Source organism: Phalacrocorax carbo, unplaced genomic scaffold (assembly GCF_963921805.1).
Source record: "Phalacrocorax carbo unplaced genomic scaffold, bPhaCar2.1 SCAFFOLD_130, whole genome shotgun sequence".
Classification (NCBI taxonomy): Eukaryota; Metazoa; Chordata; class Aves; order Suliformes; family Phalacrocoracidae; genus Phalacrocorax; species Phalacrocorax carbo.
The window spans coordinates 65,703-86,319 of NW_026990474.1; the positions used below are offsets into that span (position 1 = coordinate 65,703).

General features: G+C 50.1%; 2 protein-coding genes across 2 annotated transcripts in view; one reads left to right on the forward strand and one right to left on the reverse strand.

The window, feature by feature from the left end:
• LOC135311249 (zinc finger SWIM domain-containing protein 6-like) overlaps window positions 1-2,428 on the reverse strand; it is a 36,396-nt gene extending 33,968 nt beyond the window's left edge. The window contains exon 1 of the mRNA XM_064440377.1: window positions 1,679-2,428. Coding sequence (XP_064296447.1) covers window positions 1,679-2,198 — 520 coding nt within the window. The 5' untranslated portion in view covers window positions 2,199-2,428. The remainder of the gene's footprint in view (window positions 1-1,678) is intronic.
• Window positions 2,418-20,617, forward strand: part of LOC135311250 (small integral membrane protein 15-like) — a 69,383-nt gene continuing 51,183 nt past the window's right edge. Inside the window, exon 1 of the mRNA XM_064440378.1 lies at window positions 2,418-2,838. The gene's annotated coding sequence lies outside the window, so the exon portion shown is untranslated. The remainder of the gene's footprint in view (window positions 2,839-20,617) is intronic.

Consider the following 20,617-nt stretch of genomic DNA (forward strand, 5'->3'; position numbering starts at 1 on the left):
AAAATAGTGTCTAAAGCTGAACTCCATCCAGGCAGAAGGGTATATAGCCCAAGAACAGCAACAGAACTTCCCTTTGGAAAGTAGAAGGCACTTTTGCAGTCTGCCAGCGAAGTGAAATACGCTGCGGACAAGGCCGAGAGAGAGCCCAGCACCGGGACCGGGGCCGCCGCCACAGCTCAGCGCGGCTCAGCCCTACACGGCGCCGTGAACAAAAGGCGAGCAGCAGCCGCAGCTGAACCACCGCCGAGGGACGGTCCGGCCCAGCACAGGGCGGGACACAGGGACCGGCCCCACAGAACCGCCGTCCCGCCCCCCGATTGCCGAGCCGGCGAAGAGAAGCAATGAAGAATCTCTTTTGTCTAAGCTTCCACTTTCGGAGGGGGGGGGGGGGGGGTGGGTGTGACAGAAAGTGAAGAGAACACAAATAAACATAAAAATGAGAACAAAGTGCCTAGTCGTCGTCGTCGTTGTTGTCGCCGCCGCCGCCGCCTGCACCCAGCACGCCCGGGACACGGAAGCACACCCCCCCGCAGAAGTTTCCCGGGGAAGCTATAAACCCCTTCCCCGCGGCATCGGCATCGCCACCGCCCTATCAGGGGGCTGCTTGCGGGCGGGGGGAGCGCGCGCACCCCCCCCCAACCTCCCCGGGCAGCTCCCCTGTTGGGGTGGAGGGCACCAACCTTCAGAGGCCTTTAGAGGCAGGGGAAGAGTAAACTAGGGTCAGTCTGCAGCAGGTGAAGAGCAGCGGCAGGCGGGGGTAGCGGCGAAAAAAGTATTGTTCCAGGAGGAGGAAGAGCAGCGCTTTACTTCCTTACCTCGCCGTTGTCACGCAGGGGATCATCCCAAAGTAACTCGTGGGACCCCCACGCTCGAGCTACAGCAGCTCCCCGCCGTTGCCCCGAACCGGGGGCCTTTCACGACGCCTCCTCCCCCCACCCCGGCGGTGGGGCTTGGGAGGGATCGCGCCCCCACCTTCTCACTCGCCGCCGCTAACCTAGAACTGCCTTTGTTCCCAGCTTCGCCTCCCTCCCCCCCCCGCCAGGGTCTCGCACCCTTTTTTATTTCTTTATTTTGGACCGCGGCGCATCCGCCCCCCTCCCCCGCCGGCCGCCTTCTGCTGATTCATTTCCACCGGCGGTCCCGAGGGGGACGGCGGAGGCGTTTCCTCGCTATTGTGGCTCGGGGTATGGCGATGACCCGGATTACCAAGGGTGGGCGCTGGGAAGAAGCGGAGCCAAACAGGATTACACACTCTGGATTACAGGGAGAGGGCACGACGAGTCGGGAAAATTAAAGGGACAGGGGGGAGTAGCTGTGCCCGGCCCCCCTGCCGGAGATTGGGCCGGCTGCCGGCGGCGGGGGCCGTGGAGTTATTCCGTGTTCTGGGTGCGAGGGGGAGGAGACTGGCGGAGAAAGTTGCTCGGCCCGAATTACAGCCTGGGAGTAAAGGATTCGTGCAGGCCGGGCCGCGGGGGGAGCAGCTCCCCGGCCCCACTGGCAGCCCCCCAACGGGCTGCCGGGGCGCATCAAGGAGGCGGAGTGGCTCCGGCCGCCGGGGCCGCGCAGGGAGGGTGGCGGCTCCCCGGATGGCAAGCGAGTGATACGCAGGGGCAGACCCGCGCCTGAAGATGCCGGCGGCGCCCTGCCTGGGTGGCCACGGCTCCGGCCGGTGACTCACCGACTTGCAGGACATTATCGACACAACCGCCGTCTAGCAGAGCTATGCCCCTATGGAAGGGCAGTCGGTTCTCGGCGGCGGCGGTCTCGGCGCCCCCACTGGGCGCGGCGCCGGTGCCCCCGAGGGCGACGGCAGGGTCCTCGGTGCCGGTGTCGAAGGAGGAGTACATGCAGATTTCCCTCTCGCTGCGGGGGAAGGACCAGTAGACGATCCTGCGCTGTACCGGCTCCGGGATCCGCTCAAACCGCTCCTCCACCCGCTGGAAGGGCCACTTCTCCGCCACCTTGCGAGCCGCAATGTCCAGCAGGGACTCGGGGTTCTGGGTTTTGCCGAGCGGCAGCAGCCCGGCGGCGGCGGCGGCGGCGGCGGCGGCGGCGGCGGCAGAGGAGGGTCCGGCGCAGAGCGCGCCGTTGCCGAGTCCGGCACCGCCCACCCGCTGGCCTGGCCTGCACCCCGAGCCGTAGCCGGGTCTGCAGCAGAGGCGCTTGATGGGAGGAGGGAGGTGACCACGCTCCGCCATGATCGCGCCGCTTCTAAGCAGATAGCGGAAGTATCTGTACCCTATAAACGGCACCAGGAAGACAGCGAGCGGCCGCGAGCTACCCTGGGTCGCACCCTCTCTTCCCTTACATGGCCGCGGGAGGCGGTGCCGGCCGCCTCGCCCACGGCGGGGGGCGGAGCCTTATGCAAATCGGCGCCACAAACATAAATAGAACGGCCCGAGGAAGGCTTGTTCTGCGCGCTGGTGAGGGATGCTGTGCCGATGTTTCGCCTTTTCTCCCCCCACCCCGCTAACGTCATGCGCGCAAACTCGAGAGCGCCTCGCGCGCCTGGTGGGAAAAGGGGGCGTGGATGGCAGCGTTCTTTAACGCCGTTCTTCTCTGACACTGTGTAAGGAATGGAATGCGGGGGCGGGGCCGGGGCCGCCATGGCCTCAATCCAGTCACTTCTACTAGGAAAACTGGTGGGAGGTGGGGGTAATTGCACTCTGCAGCCGGAAAATACGTTACAGCTGAGGCAGCCGTCCTCGCCCGCGGAAAGGTGGGGGCTGGCCTGCTCCCAATGCCTCGCCCGGGAGATCAGAGCAACGCCTGCCTTTCGCTGGAGCTCGGCGGGAGTTGAGAGCTGATGGGAGGCGGAAGAGGTGCCTCGGAGAGCAGGTAGGAGGCGCCCACGGGTGATCCCACATGGGCTGGGGTGGCTTGGGTTTCTGCCTCAGAGGCAGGCTGAAATAGGCGAAGCCGTGGTGGTGTTGTCGGGGTACTGCTCCTCTGGGGCAGAAGCCGGGGTGGCTGACCCCACGCGTGCCCGCAACAAACCCTTGAGACGGCTCAGTGAGGCGCGCCCCAAATTTTTCCTTTCTGTTAGAGGTACTACGGTAACTATGGCCATTGGACCGTGAGGTGAGACCCCGTCCCGTGGCGGGGTCTGGCGTGTCCTGGTTTGCTGGTCGTGGGCGCCTTTGCGCGTGGGCTGCAGCCCGGTGAGAGCTCCACGTGGCTGGCTCATTTCGCAGATGGTTCGGCTGTTATCCCGAAAAGCGGGCTCGTTTGCCCGGTGTGCAAAACGCCAAGCTACACACAGAGCAGAGGTATTTTATTTGTTATTTTTGTGCAAAGATTGGTGCTAGGTGGTAACCCATAAAGCTAGCACACTGCACCGAGAAACTACGAGGCATTTATACAGTTAAATGTGTCAGTCACAGCTAATATTCACACGCCTCAGCTAATAATTGGTTCTTTCTTGCTTGGATTTAACGGTACAGCTCACTTTTAATTTACCACGCATGCTCGGGGGTGGGGGGTGGTTCCAGGCCTATGGGCCTGTTTTTCAGTATTATGACAAGGAAAGTTCCCATACTGGGCGCTTTGTTTTAGTTTTTATCTGCATCCCAATTAGTTGTTCTCCTTGACTATACGCTTTATCACCCAGTTTTCAGAGGCTTCTGAGGCGGGATGTTTGCTTTGATAAGTCTCTCAGCTCTCCTCAAGGATATAGTTGAAAAACAAGTGCTTTTCTGTCTCAGTTTTTGTCTCTTGCCCTCTCTTTTGCCAGGCTCGTGTAGTTCATTGTTATGTCTTTAGTGGACAGTTCCAAAAATTCCATTTTCTTAGGGATATCACGACTTGAAACAGCACTAGTAGCCCAAGGTGAAGGGCTCAGTGCTGCGACCCGCAGTGAGTAAACTGAACTCAATTAATGTGTGCTGTGTTTGCCTTGGTGTTGAAAAGGTCTGTAAAAAGGCTGATGTTGGCCATCTGTCCCAGTTAATTTTTAGCAAGCAGCGGGGTGCGTAATGCTTGCAGTTGCTGCAGAGCATAGTGAGAAGGATTCTTTTTTAATGAATACAGAAAAGTAAAACCATAATATTCAGCATTATACCGACTCCTTAAATTAAATGGTCTTCCTGGAAAAAAAAGAGTAAATTCTAATGAGCCACAGTAGCAGGCTGAGGGTGTAAGACTCCTGCATAGCACAAATAGCAAATGCTACCTCTGCTTGTAGCAAGGAATTCTGTCCCTAATTACAGGCATACTGATAATGTAAAATATTATTAAAAGAATATACAATAAGGATCAGAGCTAGCAAATAAAGCTGATATATCAAAGTCTCTCTCCATAAGAAAGATATCATTTTAGAACAATAAATATTTTTAATTCATTATTTTCAAACTTTAACTTGAAAATGGCATTTTTGGCGACTTACACTTGAAAACACTTATTCATTCATTTGGATTTAACAATGAACAGCACTTGATAGCGTATGATACAAAAGACGTAATTTGAGTGCCTAGTTGACTGATTCACGTAGGCTAGTTTACCAAGCTGGACTATATTTTCCATGATGCAATGCAAGTATTCAGTTGGGAGGTGCACAGTCCGGAACGCAGGGAAAGAATGTCAAGTTGTTGTGGTTTAGCCCCAGCTGGTAAGAACCACACAGCCACTTGCTCAATCCCCCACCAGAGGGATGGGGGAGAGAATCAGAAGGGTAAAAGTGAGGAAACTCATGGGTTGAGATAAGAACAGTTTAATAATTAAAGTAAAACAATACTAATAACAATAATAATATAATGAAAAGGAAAATAATGAGAAAGAGAGACAAAACTGGGGTAGGGGGAATAAACAACCAAAATGAAAAAATTATGCAAACCCAATTGCTCACCACTGGCTGACCTGACGGTGCCAGTCCCTGAGGCTCGATCAGCCCTGCCCCCCAAACCTGTGGTGACAACTCCCCCAGTTAATATGGTGCTCATCATGTCATATGATATGGAATATCCCTTTGGCCACTTTGGGACACCTGACTTGCCTGTGGTCCCTCCCCTCCCAGCTTCTTGTGCACCTGGCAGAGCATGGGAGGCTGGAAAAGTCCTTGACTAGTTTCACTACTTACCAACAACTAAAACATCAGTGTGTTATCAACATGATTCTCATACTAAATCCAAAACACACCACTATACCAGCTACTAGGAAGAAAATTACCTCTATCCCAGCTGAAACCAGGACAGTGTCCACCCCTTATTCTGTACTGTCTATGTCATGCCAAGGTCCTATGCTTTCCAATACATTCCAATTAATCACCACCACCTTTCCTTTATTTTGATATATACACAGAAATACCATTCCCTTAATCTATGGGCATCCCTCTAAAATGTCCGTTGAGTACATTTAGTCTGTGACTTTGGGCTTTGTCTGTCATAACAGTCCTTCAGGGCAGGAGAGATGGTGTATGGTGTTGGATTCTTCCATGCAGAATCCAGTCCTTGTTCCATCACGGCTACACTTTGCTTGGTTCAAAGTTCATTATTCATTAACCGGGGAGATTCTTACTATAATACCATTAATATAGCACATAACAACCATATAATACTGTATATCATCAGTTTTATAGGAATTAACATCATACCATTCAGTTCATTGGCGGTTTTCACCCAAAATCAAATCTCTTTGAGGTACACATCGGAATTCCTCTACCTCCCATATCACCCACCAAGTTCACCCAGGTCCTTGAGCAAAAGCAATCCCACAAATGGGTTTGCCTTTGCCTGAGGCAGGAAGAACCCAGACTGTTTTCCCCAGCATATTTTTTTATGTACGCTACAGGGACTCTTTCCCCTTCCACAGTATGTAAGAGTTCTGATTGCGCGGGGCCAGCTCAATTGGCAGATCACCTTGTTTTGACTAACCAGGTGGCTTTTGCTAAATGTGTATCCCAGTGTTTGAACGTCCCACCATCCATTGCTCTCAGTGTACTCTTTAACAGTCCATTGTATCGTTTGATTTTTCCCAGAGGCTCCTGCATGACAGGGGATGTGATACAACCACTCAATGCCATGTTCTTTGGCCCAGATGAATATGAGGTTATTTCGGAAATGAGTCCCATTGTCTGACTCAGTTCTCTCTGGGGTGCCATGTTGCCATAAGACATAGTTTTCCAAGTTCAGGATAGTGTTCCGAAAAGTGGCATGGGGCAGGGGATATGTTTCCAACAATCCGGTGGTTGCTTTCACAATTGTAAGCACATGGCACTTGCCTTGGCCGCATTGTGGAAGTGTAATATAATCAGTCTACCATGCCTCCCATATTTACACTTCAGCTAACATCCCCCATACCACATAGGCTTTACCCGCTTCGCTTCCTTGATTGCAGTGCATGTTTCACATTCATGGATAACCTGTGCAAAATTCCACCCCTCGATCACGAGCCCATTTCTATGTTGCATCTCTTCCTTGATGGCCTGAGGTGTCATGGGCCCACTGAGCTAGAAATAGTTCACCCTTATGCTGCCAGTCCAGATCCACCTCAGCCACTTCAATCTTGGCAGCCTGATCCACTTGCTGGTTGTTCCAATGTTCTTTGGTGGCCCGACTCTTGGGGTCATGAGCATCCACATGACGTACCTGCACAACCAGGCTCTCTACCCAGGCAGCAATATCTTGCCACAGTGTGGCAGCCCAGATGGGTTTGCCTCTGTGCTGCCAGGTGGTCTGCTTCCACTGCTGTAACCAGCCCCACAGGGCATTTGCCACCATCCAGGAGTCAGTATAGAGATAGAGCGCTGGCCACTTTTCCCGTTCAGCAATGTCTAAGGCCAGCTGGATGGCCTTTACCTCTGCAAACTGGCTCGATTCACCTTCTCCTTCAGCAGTTTCTGCAAATTGTCATATAGAACTCCATACAGCAGCCTTCCATCTCCGGTGCTTTCCCACAAGACGACAGGACCCATCAGTGAACAGGGCATATTGCTTCTCATTTTCTTGCAGTTTGTTATAGAGTGGGGCTTCTTCAGCACGTGTCAACTCTTCCTCTGGTGATAATCCAAAGTCTTTGCCTTCTGGCCAGTCCATAATCACTTCCAAGACTCCTGGGCGACTGGGGTTTCCTACTCCAGCCCGCTGGGTGATCAGTGCAACCCATTTACTCCATGTAGCATCAGTTGCATGGTGTGTAGAGGGGATGTTTCCTTTGAACATCCAGCCCAGCACTGGCAGTCGGGGTGCCAGGAGCAACTGTGCCTCAGTACAACCACTTCTGAAGCAGCTCAAACCCCTTCATATGCTGCCAATATCTCTTTTTCAGTTGGAGTATAGCGGGCTTCGGACCCTCTGTATCCCCGACTCCAAAACCCTAGGGGTCGACCTCGGGTCTCCCCTGGAGCTTTCTGCCAGAGACCCCAGGTAAGACCATTCTCCCCGGCTGCAGTCTAGAGCACATTCTTTACATTTTGTCTTGCCCGGACTGGCCCAAGGGCTACTCCATGAACTATTTCCTATTTAGTTTGTTCAAAGGCTGGATGTTGCTCAGAGCCCCATTTGAAATCATTCTTCTTCTGGGTCACTTGATAGAGAGGGCTTTTAATCAGACTGTAATTTGGAATATGTTGTATTTTGGACTTAGTATGAAAATAATGGTGATAACACACTGATGTTTTAGTTGTTGCTAGTTAGTGCTTATACTAGTCAAGGACTTTTCTAGCCTCCCATGCTCTGCCAGGTGCACAAGAAGCCGGGAGGGGAGGGGGCAGAGCCAAGAGAGCAGATCCAAACTGGCTAAAGGGGTATTCCATATCATATGACATCATGACCAGTATATTAACTGTAGGGAGTTGGGCAGGGGACGTAGTGATCACGGCTCAGGGACCAGCAGCGTCAGTCAGCGGGTGATGAGCAGTTGCATTGCTTGTGGGTTGTTTTTTTTATTTCCTTTTTTTTCTGGTCTTCATTTCACTCTCTCTTTTTCCTTTTTGTCATCATTATTATAATCATTACCATTATTACTCTTTTAATTATTAGACTGTGCTTATCTCAACCCACAAGTTTTATTGCTTTTGCTCTTCCGATTCTCTCCCCCATCGCACAGGTGTGCGGGGTGTGAGCGAGCGACTGTGTGGCGCTTAGTTGTTGACTGTGGCTAAACCATGACAGCATTCTCCAAAAACCCACAACACCTAAAAAAGCTTGTGTTTCCTTTTTGCTAGTTGGTGGAGACATGGCTGCTATTTTGTTGATCACATCCATTGGGATCTGACGTTGCCATTTTTTTCCTAAAAACTGGATCTGCTCTGCATGTCCCTCGACCGTATACTTTTTTATGGCATAACCAGCCTTCAGAAGGATTTGGACTATTTTCTTCCCTTTCTCAAAAATGTCTTCTGCTGTGTTACCCCACATGATGATGTCATCAATGTATTGAAGGTCTTTTGGAGCTCCTCCCTGTTCCAGTACAGTCTGAATCAGTCCATCGCAAATGGTAGGACTGTGTTTCCACCCCTGGGGCAGTCGATTCCAGGTGTACTGGACGCCCCTCCAAGGGAAATCAAACTGTAGCCTGCACTCTGCTGCCAGAGGGAATGAGAAAAATACATTGGTGGTATTAATGGTGGCATACTACTTGGCTGCCTATTACTCCAGTCCATATTGAAGTCTGGCACGGCAGCACTCAGCAGCAGTGTGAATTCATTTAGGTCATGGTAGTCTCCACTCTCCATTAGATTTCTGCACTGGCCATATGGGACTGTTAAAGGGTGAGCGGGTCTTACTTCTTGGCTTTCCAGTCAACAGATGAGCTCATGGATGGTAACCAGGGAGTCTCGGTTGGTGTGATATTGCCACCATTGCACTGTTGTGGTGCTGATTGGCACCTCTTGTCCTTTGACCCTCAGCAACCCCACAACAGAAGGGTCCTTCGAGAGACTAGGCAAGGTAGACAACTGTTTAATTTTCTCCATCTCCAAGGCAGCTATCGTTCAGCCTCAGTTGGCAACTAAACACCACGCAGCTGCTCGCTCACTCCCCCCCACCCCTGTGGGATGTGGAAGAGAATCGGAAGAGCAAAAGAACTTGTGGGTTGAGATAAGCACAGTTTAATAATTACAATAAAATAATGATTATGATAATAATGACAATAATGTTAATATAATAAAATGGAAAAGTAAGGGAAAAAAAAGGGGAAAAAACCACAAACAATACAGCCGCTCACCACCTGTCGACCGACACTGCCTGGCCCCGAGCCATGATTGCTCCCTCCCTCCCCTGGCCAGTTCCTCCCAGTTAACATACTGGGCATGACGTTATACGATATGGAATATTGCTTTGGTCAGTTTGAATCTGCCCTCTTAGCTGTGCCCCCTACCCTCCTGGCTTCTTGTGCACCTGGCAAAGCATGGGAAGCTAGAAGAGTCCTTGACTAGTACAAGTGCTACCCAGCAACAGCCAAAACATCTGTGTGTTATCTCAACATTGTTTTCATACTAGGTTCAAAGCACAGCACTATGCCAGCTAGAGTGAAGAAAATTAACTCTATCCCAGCTAAAACCATGACAGCAGCTATACCAAAAGCCCACTTGTACCCTTTTGGGTCCTTGAACTACCCTCTCCTGAGGTAGTCTATGCCAAGGATGCACGGAGCCTCTGGGCCAGTCACAATGGGGTGCTTCTGCCACTCATTCCCAGTTAGGTTCACTTCGGCCTCCAATACAGTTAGCCCTTGGGATCCCCCTGTCACTCCGGCAATGCTGATAGGTTCTGCCCCTGTATAGCTGGATGGCATTAGGGTGCATTGCGCATCGGTGTCCACTAAAGCTTTATACTTCTGTGGTTCGTATGTGCCAGGCCATCGGATCCACACAGTCCGATAAACCTGGTTATCCCTTTCCTCCACCTGGCTGGAGGCAGGGCCCTCTAGTTCTGGTCATAGTAATTGCTATTCACTTCTTGTAAATGTGAATCAAGAGTCTCTTTATTAACCTTTAGAAATAAAATCGGCGCTTCTACTCCTCTGTCTGGGGACCTGCTTACTGGAAACTGGAGCAGCAACTTTCCTGGAAGAATCCCCCTGAGTGACTGTTCTTCCTTGCAACTCACGTACTCGTGCCTCTAGGGTCGAGGTAGGTTTGCCATCCCACTTCCTCATGTCCTCTTCCTGGTTGCACAGGTAAAACTGTAGAGTGCCTCGTGGCGTATATCCTCTCCTTTGAGCAAAGGGACGCTTATTCCTAATGTCCGAGACACTGCTCTGTAGAGGTGAGGAGTAGGACATATCTTCTTTGATTTGTTGGACCTCGTGGTATAGTTTCTCTATAGTGGAGACAAGGGAGAAAGAGGTATTTGCTTCGTAATCCTGGAGTCTGTCAGTCAGACCCCCCACTGTTGGTGCCTCTTCATCTTTCCAGGACACTATTGCTAATGAGATTACATGGGACAATGGTGTGGTCCGTACAAACTTCTGCCACATGGGTCATTTCAACTGGATCTTTGGGTGACTGTTCCTTGTCCAGGTCACCATAAATCACCTCAAGCACTGCTAATTCCTTCAGATACTGGATTCCTTTCTCCATGGTTGTTGATTTTCCTGGGCGATATGTAACATCTTCCTTGAAGGGATACCTTTCCTTCACGGCTGACAGGAGTCGCCTCCAAAGGCTAAGGGCTTGTGCCCTTTTTCCAATTGCTTTGTCAATGCCCCCTTCCCCAGAAAGGGATCCCAGTTGTTTGGCTTCTAATTCCAGGCTACTGGCCCCATTATCCCAGCATCAGAGCATCCAGGTGACAATGTGCTCACCCGAATGATGGCCAAAATCTTTTCGCATATCTCGCAACTCACTCAAGGACAGGGATCGGGTGGTCTCCGTTTAGTTTGAGTTCTTTCTCTCCTCATGGTGACCCTGCTTTTTCATCCTCTCTTACTAAACGAGTTGACTTTCGCTTCCAAGGTTTCTTATTGTGTATAGGGGTGACTGATACCACCATGAGTTGATTCTCTGATTCAGCTGCAGTGGCTGTCCTGGGGGTTCGAGTGGCTGTCGCCTCATTTGGAATAGCCGCAGTGGCTGTCACTTTGTCTTCTTATCCAGAGGTACTGAATACTGTTGAACAGGGCTCGGTAGGCACGGGCCAGGCCCCAGCATGTTGCAGTGATCTGTGTCCCTCTGGAGTTCCCATGGTAGCAACATTCTTTCTCCAAATATTCTACTAGTTTTTCAGGATTCTGCACTTGTTCAGGGGTAAAGTTTCAAAACACTGGAGGTGCCCACTGTCTTAGGCATTTGCCCATACTATCCCACATACCCTGCCACACATAACTATCGAGTCTTGGGGCAGATCTCTGGATGATATCCTTAAATTGCTTACTAACCTTAGATTAAACCAAAACAATATGCCAAAGAAATACCAACTACCTAAGGATGTTCAAGATACTGAAAAGTTTTTATAAGGAAGGAGGAGACATCATAGAAGAAGGTAGCTAAGGTGCCATTCTGTATTTCCTCCATATAAAACCTCTCAGGGGAGGAGATATAATTGCTAATAGTATCCATGAGGTGGTACCCGAAGTACAGTAACGGCTCCAATACAAAACCCAAATACCAGATAAAGCTGAAGGCCATTGTTTGAATAACAAATCTCCTAGTTAAAACATCACTAATCACTGCAGAGCACAGCAAACTACAATAACCAACACCAGTCTTTAACATGTATTGCAAAAATAAGTGCATGGTGTAGATCAGATAATATTCTCAACTAATATTGAGAAGAGATGAATCAATGCTATGACCAGCAACTGTTATTATCTCAAACCCTTCGAGACCCATGTTGGGCGCCAAAAGAGACTTGTGATTTAGCCCCAGCTGGCAACTAAGCACCACACAGCCACTCGCTCACTCCCCCACTGGCAGTATGGGGGAGGGAATCAGAAGGGTAAAAGTGGGTTGAGATAAGAACAATTTATTAATTAAAATTAAACAATAGTTGTTATAACAAACCCAAAAATAATAGAATTAAAAGGAAAATAAAGAGAAAGAGAGAGGTGAAACCCTGGGGCCGGGAGGGGGAATAAACAACCAAAACAACCCGCAGGTGATGCAACTGCTCACCACTGGCCCACCCATCACCACCAGTCTCTGAGCCGTGATTGGCCACTCCCCCAGTTAATATACTGGCCATGATGTCATATGATGTCATATGATATGGAATATCCCATTGGCTAGTTTGGGTCAGCTGGTTTGGTTGTGGCCCCTCCCCTCCCAGTTTCTTGTGTACCTGACAGAGCATGGGAAGCTGGGAAAGTCCCTAACTAGTATAGGCACTACTTAGGGACACTTAGCCACTACTTAACAGCAACTAAAACATCAACGTGCCTTCAGTGCTAAACCAGCTACAGTGAAAAAAAATTAACTCTATCCCAGCCAAAACCAGCACATTAGTTTGTCAAGCATAAGATCTAAGAAGTACAAATAACATCAAGTTGACTGGAAACTTAACATCTACTTTTTGTTTCCACCAAAAACCAAGACTACAGAAATAGTTTATTTTCTAATCAGGTGATTGAAGAGTTTTGTGGAAACTGTGTTTTTCATTAAAAATGGATGGGAAATTCAGTGAACTGTATCAGACTTGCCTACTTTGATTTTTAAAGAAAGATTGGCAGAAAACCTGAAGATTGTTTAGAATATGCAAGTATTGGCTTTTTTATATGCTAGTAATCTCTTAGACAGTAGCGTTAATTTGTAATTTCACAGGCAGAGAATTTTTTTTTCCCTGCTGTCAGTTGCTTATACTAAGAAAATGGCTAATGGTTTTTAACTAAGGAGTTTAAACTGCAGACTACAGACAGGGACTAAACTGTGTTCTGCAGAATTTATTTTCTGTATATACTAAAAGGTGTTTTTTCTTTGGGATCATGAGAGCTACTTTCTGGGTAGGAAATTAGTATAAACTGATGCTTGTGCTTCTGGGTATAGACTGCACAAAACAGTTACTCTTCAGTTGCCAGTTTCATAAATTCACAGATACTTTGCTGGGATATTAACTGGCATCTTCATCATTTTAGTATATATTTTACAAGTGGTCTACTGGATTTATATACTTAACTCCAACTAAATTTTGGAGGTATTTGGGAGCCTGAATGCTACAGGCAAGAGATGAGGATGTAGTACTTTATTTTGCTATTAATATGGTATTGGTTTCAGTATTTCTGACAGCAGAGAAATGGAATATGTAGAAGGTAAAAAATGAAGAACTTCATGATTTCATGTGTATGAGTGCAGAGGGAGGAAAATTATATTTCATTTTCACCTCATCACTTACTCTTTGTTAATAATTGTTCACATCTTGAAGCAATTTTTCTTCTATGTTCTTCTAGCACTATTTCTGTTTTAAACAAGTGTCTAGCAAGTCAATAAAAATGCTCTTCTAAATTAGGTAATTGCTGTTCTTTATCAGGTCTTAGCCACCTGCTGCAACAAAAATAATACACTAATGCCACTGGAAGAATTCTTCCTGTCATAGTAAAGAAGTTTTACAGTAAAAATTGAGAAGTAAGAAGAGTGAGAGATATGTCAATGAAAAATAGAACTTCCATAATAAGCAAAGTAGCCCATGTCAGTTATCTCAACTTCGTCATTCTTCTGTCTTTTCAGGTCTGGACAGAAATTATCAAATTCACTTAAAAAATCTCAGAGAAAAGCAGGTGGAAAAGCCCATAGATCAACCTTTTCCTTCCATCTTCTATTCAGCAGGAATAGCTACTTCCTATTAAGTCTATGAATATTAATAGCTACATAGGATGCTGTTGAAGCTTTTTTTCATTTCAGGGCTAGGGAGTACATGAAGAGTGTAGGGGAATAGACAGGGATCGGCGACCGGAAGATTACGGGATGTGACGGAAAGATAGACTCCTCCCCATAGGAGTGGCAGGAACAGGAACCGCAAGAGCTATATAAGCGTGTGACACAGCCAAATAGACGGACATTTTGTATCCATCATATTGGTGTCTGTGCATCACTGTCCCCAGGGTGGGTAGAGCCCTGTGTCCCGGAGGTATGCGGCCCAAGATAAGTTCTCCCGTAGAAGCGTACAGCTACAAGTGGTGACCCCGACGTGATTAGCGGGGAGGCTTGGCAAGTTCGCCGGGGGGAAAAGAGAGCTTGGGGCACGCAGGGGCGGGACGGGGAGCCGCAGGTCGGCAGGCGCGCCATGGATTCAGTCGTAAAGGTACTGAAGGGATTGGGGAAGGAATATGGTACTTCGATATCGAAGACGCCTACCTCAAAGGCCATCCGATGGATGATTACGCAGGGGCTCATACGAAGTCCCGCAGACATATTTAATAAGGATAAGTGGGTGAGGATTAAAGAGGAGTTAGCCGAAAGGGCTATGATGGGAAAACCCCAGTACATACAGCTCTGGGGAAAGATACACCGATTACTATTGAAAGCTCGGGATGATCAGGAGACGTGGCGGCAGGCGCGGCGGTGCCTGCACAGTGCTACAGGCGACAGTAGCCCGGAAATAGACCCAGGAGGGGCAGTGGGGATGCAGACAGGGGCAAGCATCGCGGGGGATGGGAAAGAAGGGGAGAGTTCGGACGGAGTAGCCTGGCCAGCGACTCAGTCTGAGGCTCCCAAGGAGGTGGATCGGGAAGCGGCGGTGTTCCCTGTTGAGCCAGCGGGGCCTTTAGAGAGTCCCCCCCCCTGCATACCCCTGGGATGATTTGGCACGGGCGCGGGAGCCCGCGCGCGGGGAGAGTGACGTGGCAGCGGACGCAGTGGGAGTGACGGAGCGGAAGGAGAAAGATGACCAGCGCCGGAAGCAGCGCCGGCAGCGGCACAGCCCTCTGCCCGACCCTCGAGACTGGCTCCCGGGGCAACCCTTGAGATGGGAGTCGGACGAGGAGGGGGATTGGGGTGCCTGGAGGGGAGGACAGGGGGAGTATAGAACAATATCGAGTAGCAGCGAATCAGAAATTGGGGGAGAAACCGATGCCCATATGTGGGAAGAGAGAGCAGCTTGCCTGCGGCGCGCAAAAAAGAGGCACAAAACAGCAGAGACTCGGAGGACCAATCAGAAGGAGGGAGGAGAGGGACCGTCAAAAGGGGAGTTCCGGGGCGCTGCAGCTCCGGAGGGGTCTCCGGAGGAAGTGCTGCGGCAGCTGCAGCAGGTTATGCGCGCACTAGGGGTAGTAACTCGGCAGCAGACAGGACTTTTAACGAAGGGTGCACCCCAGCGACAGTCAGTTGAGTTACCTAACTGGCGGCTGATAGCTAGAGATTGTAGCCTCGATGGAGTAAGGATAGAGGTGCCCGGGATCTTCCCTGTCCGATTAGCTCCAGGAGGAGGAGTGGAGTGGACGCCGATAGATGCCAAACTAGTGCGAACTTTATGGCGAGAAATTAGAGAAAAGGGGCTGAAAGACGAAGGAGTAGGATTGCTGCTGGACGCTGCGCATGCAGCGCCATTGACCCCCTCTGATGCTAAGCAGTTGGTGAAAGCAATATTAGCTCCCACAATGTACATACTTTGGAAGGAGGAAATGCACAGTGCCTGCCATGCCCTTGTACAGCAAGTGGCGGCAGTTCCGGGCCACCCGCTGAGGGGGACCACCCTTGACCGTCTCACTGGCAGAAGTCAAGGACTGGAAACCCCGCAGTTGCAAGCAGCAGAATTAAGGGGCAGGGAGCTGCAAGCGGTAACGGAGAGTTCCCGCAGAGCGTATAGCAAAGTGGGCAGGTATGAGAAAAAAGCAGAACCTTGGCAAAAGATACAGCAAGGACTAGCAGAGCCATTTACAACGTTTTGTGATAGGTTGCAGAAGGCTATTATAGAATCAGAATTGCCACCAGCAGCCAAGGAGGCAGTCCTTATGGATTGCCTCCGAAATCAAGCAAATCCGCAAACACAAGATATCCTCCGCACCCTGGCGGTAGGGGCGCCATTGGGTGAAACCATCAGGCATGTCTTGCGCCAGGAAGCATTGAACCAGCATGGCAGTGCGGGAGCGCACGTCTGCCAGAACACTCACTGTGGAAGCGAAGAAAGGGTGATGGTGCAAGCAGCCGGGGTGGGGCCGATATGTCACTTGTGTGGACGGCGAGGGCACTTTAAAGCTGGGTGCCCGTTAGCGGAAAGGGGAGGATGTAATGGAGGAGGAGTCCGCCCAGTAGGGAGGTGCTGGGTGTGTGGGAAGCCAGGACACCTGGCAAGAGATTGTCCAACTACGAGGCCGGGAAATGGCCAAGGGAGGGCGAAGCGAGGGGGATTCGCGCCTCCTATGAGTCAAATGACCCCCATCACGGTGCCAACGCCAGGAGCTTGGCCCACCGTAGCGAGCCAAGGGGGAGTGAACCGTCATGCAGGGGGGCAAGATTTGCAGGTTACAGCCCCCGCGTGGCCTTGGTCATAGGCTGTGACTAGAGACCCATGGCAGCAGTGATGATTACCCCACAAGAACCGAGTTACCTGGCACGAATATGCCTGGGAATGTTAGTGGATACCGGGGCAGATGTCACAATAATGCCACTCGAACGGTGGCCACCAACTTGGCCCCTTGCCATGGGAAAACGTATAATAGGGGTAGGAGGAGAACAACAGACGAGAACAAGTACTTGCCCTGTGAAACTCGAAGTCATGGACGAGGACGCAGGGAAGCTCCTCACGGCCGTAGTGACCATACTAGTAGCAGATGGGGTAGCAAGCCCCTTGTTAGGGCGAGACGCCCTTGCCCAGATGGGGATCGGGTTGAAAAATTTATCATAAGGGCCACTGCCTCAGAGGGGCTTCATCAGCACAAGTTAGTGTGGAAAACCGAACAGCCCGTCTGGGTGGAGCAGTGGCCCCTGACAGCAGAGAAAACAGAGGCTGTAAGAGCTATAGTAAAACGAGAGCACGAAGCAGGGTACCTAGAGCCCTCGATGAGCCCGTGGAACACCCCTATATTTGCTATAAAAAAGAAAGATAAAAACCAGTGGAGGATGCTGCATGATCTTAGAGCAGTAAATCAGCAAATGGAGGACATGGGGCCTCTCCAACCTGGCCTACCAGATCTGAGCGCTGTCCCGAGAGGATGGCAAGTCATTGTTTTAGATATCAAAGACTGCTTCTTCAGCATTCCGCTACATCCAGATGATAGAAAGAGATTTGCCTTTACTCTGCCTGCAGTGAACCGCACAGAACCAGGTAGTAGATGGCAGTGGACAGTACTTCCGCAGGGGATGAAAAATTCTCCAGCGATCTGCCAGAGGTATGTGGCTTCTGCATTGCGGCAAGTAAGGCAGCAGTATCGGGAGAAAATCTACATGATCCACTACATGGATGACGTCCTCATAGCTGCGCCCACCGAGGCGTTGTGTGAACAAGTCTTTTCAGACACCCAAAGGGGCCTTGCGGGACAGGGCCTCAAGGTAGCTGAGGCAAAGGTACAGCGAGGACCAGTGTGTGGATTTCTGGGTGCTAGAATAGAAGGGGATTCCATACAAGCTCAGCCTATTAAACTTACACCTAAGGTTAAAAATTTACACGATGTCCAGAAGCTGGTAGGAGCACTGCAGTGGTTGCGGACATTCGTGCGCGTCACCGGTGAGGAGATGCAACCTTTCTATGCGTTGCTGAAAGGGACCAACCCATGGGAGCCCAGGAGTTTAGACGCTGAGGCAGTCCAGCAGTTGCAGATGATAGAACGTCGAATGCAAAAGGAAGGAGTATGGCGGTGGGACCCCCAGGAGGAATTAATTGCAGGTTGGATTCTGACCGCCAGTGGAGGGTTAGGATTGCTGTATCAAATACGAGCAGGGGAAGAAAAACCACTGCGATGGGTATATCAGAAGGTTCCCAAGGATGCATTCTCCACAAAAGTCAAGGTAGCTGCAGGAATGATTTGGCGGCTGCGACGGGAAAGCAAGGTAATTTTTGGGAAAGAGCCAGATAAGCTGACAGTGCCGTGGAATGGGGAGAAATGGCAGAAGGTGGTAGAGAGTGAAGAGGATATACAATTGGCAGTATACTCATACCCAGGGAAAATCGTCACAGGCACGGTACAGAAGTGGGCCGAAACAGCCAAAGTGGTGGATTTAAGTGTGGATAGTAGAGTTTTGGATACCCCTCACCCAGGACCAACATATTTCACAGACGCTTCCTTGAAGACGAACAGAGCGGCGGTAGTGTGGAAAGAAGAAAATAGTTGGATGCGCCAGACGTATGAGGAGCAAGGTAAAAGTGTGCAGTGGCTAGAAGCGAAAGCGCTAGAGATGGCCCTGCGAAAGGATATAGATCGGCATATAAATGTGTGCACAGACTCCTTATATGTGTATAAATTAGTCATGTCCATGAAACGAGAGGGTGTACCACACACGGAAATTGCCTTGATGCTAGAGATTGCTTTATCACAGCGAGGAGCAACGGTGACAGTAATTCACATTCGCAGTCATCAGACGGGGCCTGGACCACTGATTGAGGGGAATCGCATGGCTGATGAGGCAGCCGCGGGAGTCTGGACCTTGGCGGAGGCAAAGAAACTGCATGAACAACTGCACCTGGGTGCTAAAGCCTTGGCAAAGGAGTGTGGCATCTCAATAAGAGCAGCAAGAGAAGTAGTAGCCACCTGTCCTTACTGTCAGCACTCGCCATTGTGGGAGGCAGGAGTCAACCCTCGAGGACTGGAAGCAAATTCTATCTGGCAGACTGACTTTACTGAATGCCCACAGTTGGCCCCCGGAAGGCACCTGGCAATTACAGTTGATACATATAGTGGAGTCATCATGGCTACTCAACATCGGAAGCAGACCGCAACACACTTGACTACGCATTGGACCACGGTGATGGCGTGGCTTGGAAAGCCTACCGAGATAAAAACAGACAATGGACCATGCTTTCGGGCTCGAATTACCCAAGAATGGTGTAAAGCTTGGAATATTGTATTAAAACACGGCATTGCTTACAATAGCACGGGGCAGGCTATAGTAGAACGCGCTCATCGCACCTTGAAAGCAAAAATAATACAGCTTGGGGAGGGGGAGGGGTATAAGGGAACTATACCCATAGCAGCTCAGCAAACTATTTTAATGCGTGCATTATATTCGCTTAATCATTTTATACGCGGGCAGGAGCAAGTTACAGCAGTGGAGAAGCACTTTGGCAAAGCTCAAGCAGGCGAGCGCTATCCGCAGGTACGAGTAAGGTTCCCAGGCAGTGAGCAATGGGAGAGAGGATGGAAACTGAGATGCCTGGGGAGGGGCTACGCCGCGGTTGAGAATGAAGGGCGCATAGAATGGGTGCCTGCAAAGTGTGTGAAAGCAGAACTGTGCAAGGATGTACAATGAATAATCCCTCTCTGAGTTGTCTCTTTGCAGGGTCTGCTGACATGGATCCTCATGCTAGCCGTACCATTGGGAAAAGAAATGAGCTCCTTGACAAGATCGCAAGCAATATTGCAACGAGAGCGACACTGGGAAAGGGCGGCAAAAGAGAGATATAAACTGGAACTGGATAGTAATAATTGGGGGGATCTTGTTGTGTGTAGTAATCATGGTTACTTGTGGGCTACCATTGTTATGCTGTGTTATAAGACAAATCAAAGAGCGCCTGCGAGCGTTACATGAATATAGACCTGACCGCAATATGTATCCGCTTCCGCAAGTAGCTTTGTAGAATTTTAGTAGCATGGGGAGGGGGAGATGTAGGGGAATAGACAGGGATCGGCGACCGGAAGATTACGGGATGTGACGGAAAGATAGACTCCTCCCCATAGGAGTGGCAGGAACAGGAAGCGCAAGAGCTATATAAGCGTGTGACGCAGCTAAATAGACGGACATTTTGTATCCATCATATTGATGTCTGTGCATCACTGTCCCCAGGGTGGGTAGAGCCCTGTGTCCCGGAGGTATGCGGCCCAAGATAAGTTCTCCCGTAGAAGCGTACAGCTACAAAAGCATATGGGTAAGAATTAGAGACTGAGGCAACAAAGGGAACCTTGTGGTTGGTGTTTACTAGAAGCCACCTGATCAAGGGGAGTCTATCGACGATGCCTTCTTACTCCAGTTACAGGAGGCATCGTGCTCTCATCCTGATGGAGGACTTCAAGCACCCCGACATATGCTGGAAAAGTAGCACGGCAAGCTAGAGACAATCCAGGAGACTCCTGGGGCGCATCAAGGATAACTTCTTGATCCAGGTAATAGACAGCCCTCCCAGATGGGATGCGACACTGGACCTGATGGTGACCAACACAAGTGAGCTAATCAGTGACGTCAAGATTGGAGGCAGACTGTGCTGCAGTACTCATGCACTGGTGGAGTTGGCAGTCCTGAGGGATATGGGTCAAGCGAAGAGTAAAGTCAGGACCCTGATTTTAAGGAAAACAAACTTCCAGCTGTTGAAGAAGTTAGTCAGTCAGCAGGACCCCCTGGGAAACTGCCCTCAAGGACAAGGGAACAGAACAGAGCTGGCAGATCTTTAAGGATGCTTTGGGAAGAGCGGAAGAGCTCTTGATCCCCATATGTAGGAAATCAGGAAAGGAAGGCAAGAGACTGTCATGGCTGAGTCAAGACCTGCTGGTCAAACTAAAGAGCAGGAAGGAGATGCGCAGGCAGTGGAAGCAGGGACAGGTATCCTGGGACGAGTATAGGGACATTGCCCGGTTGTGTAGGGATTGGGTCAGGAAGGCCAAGGCA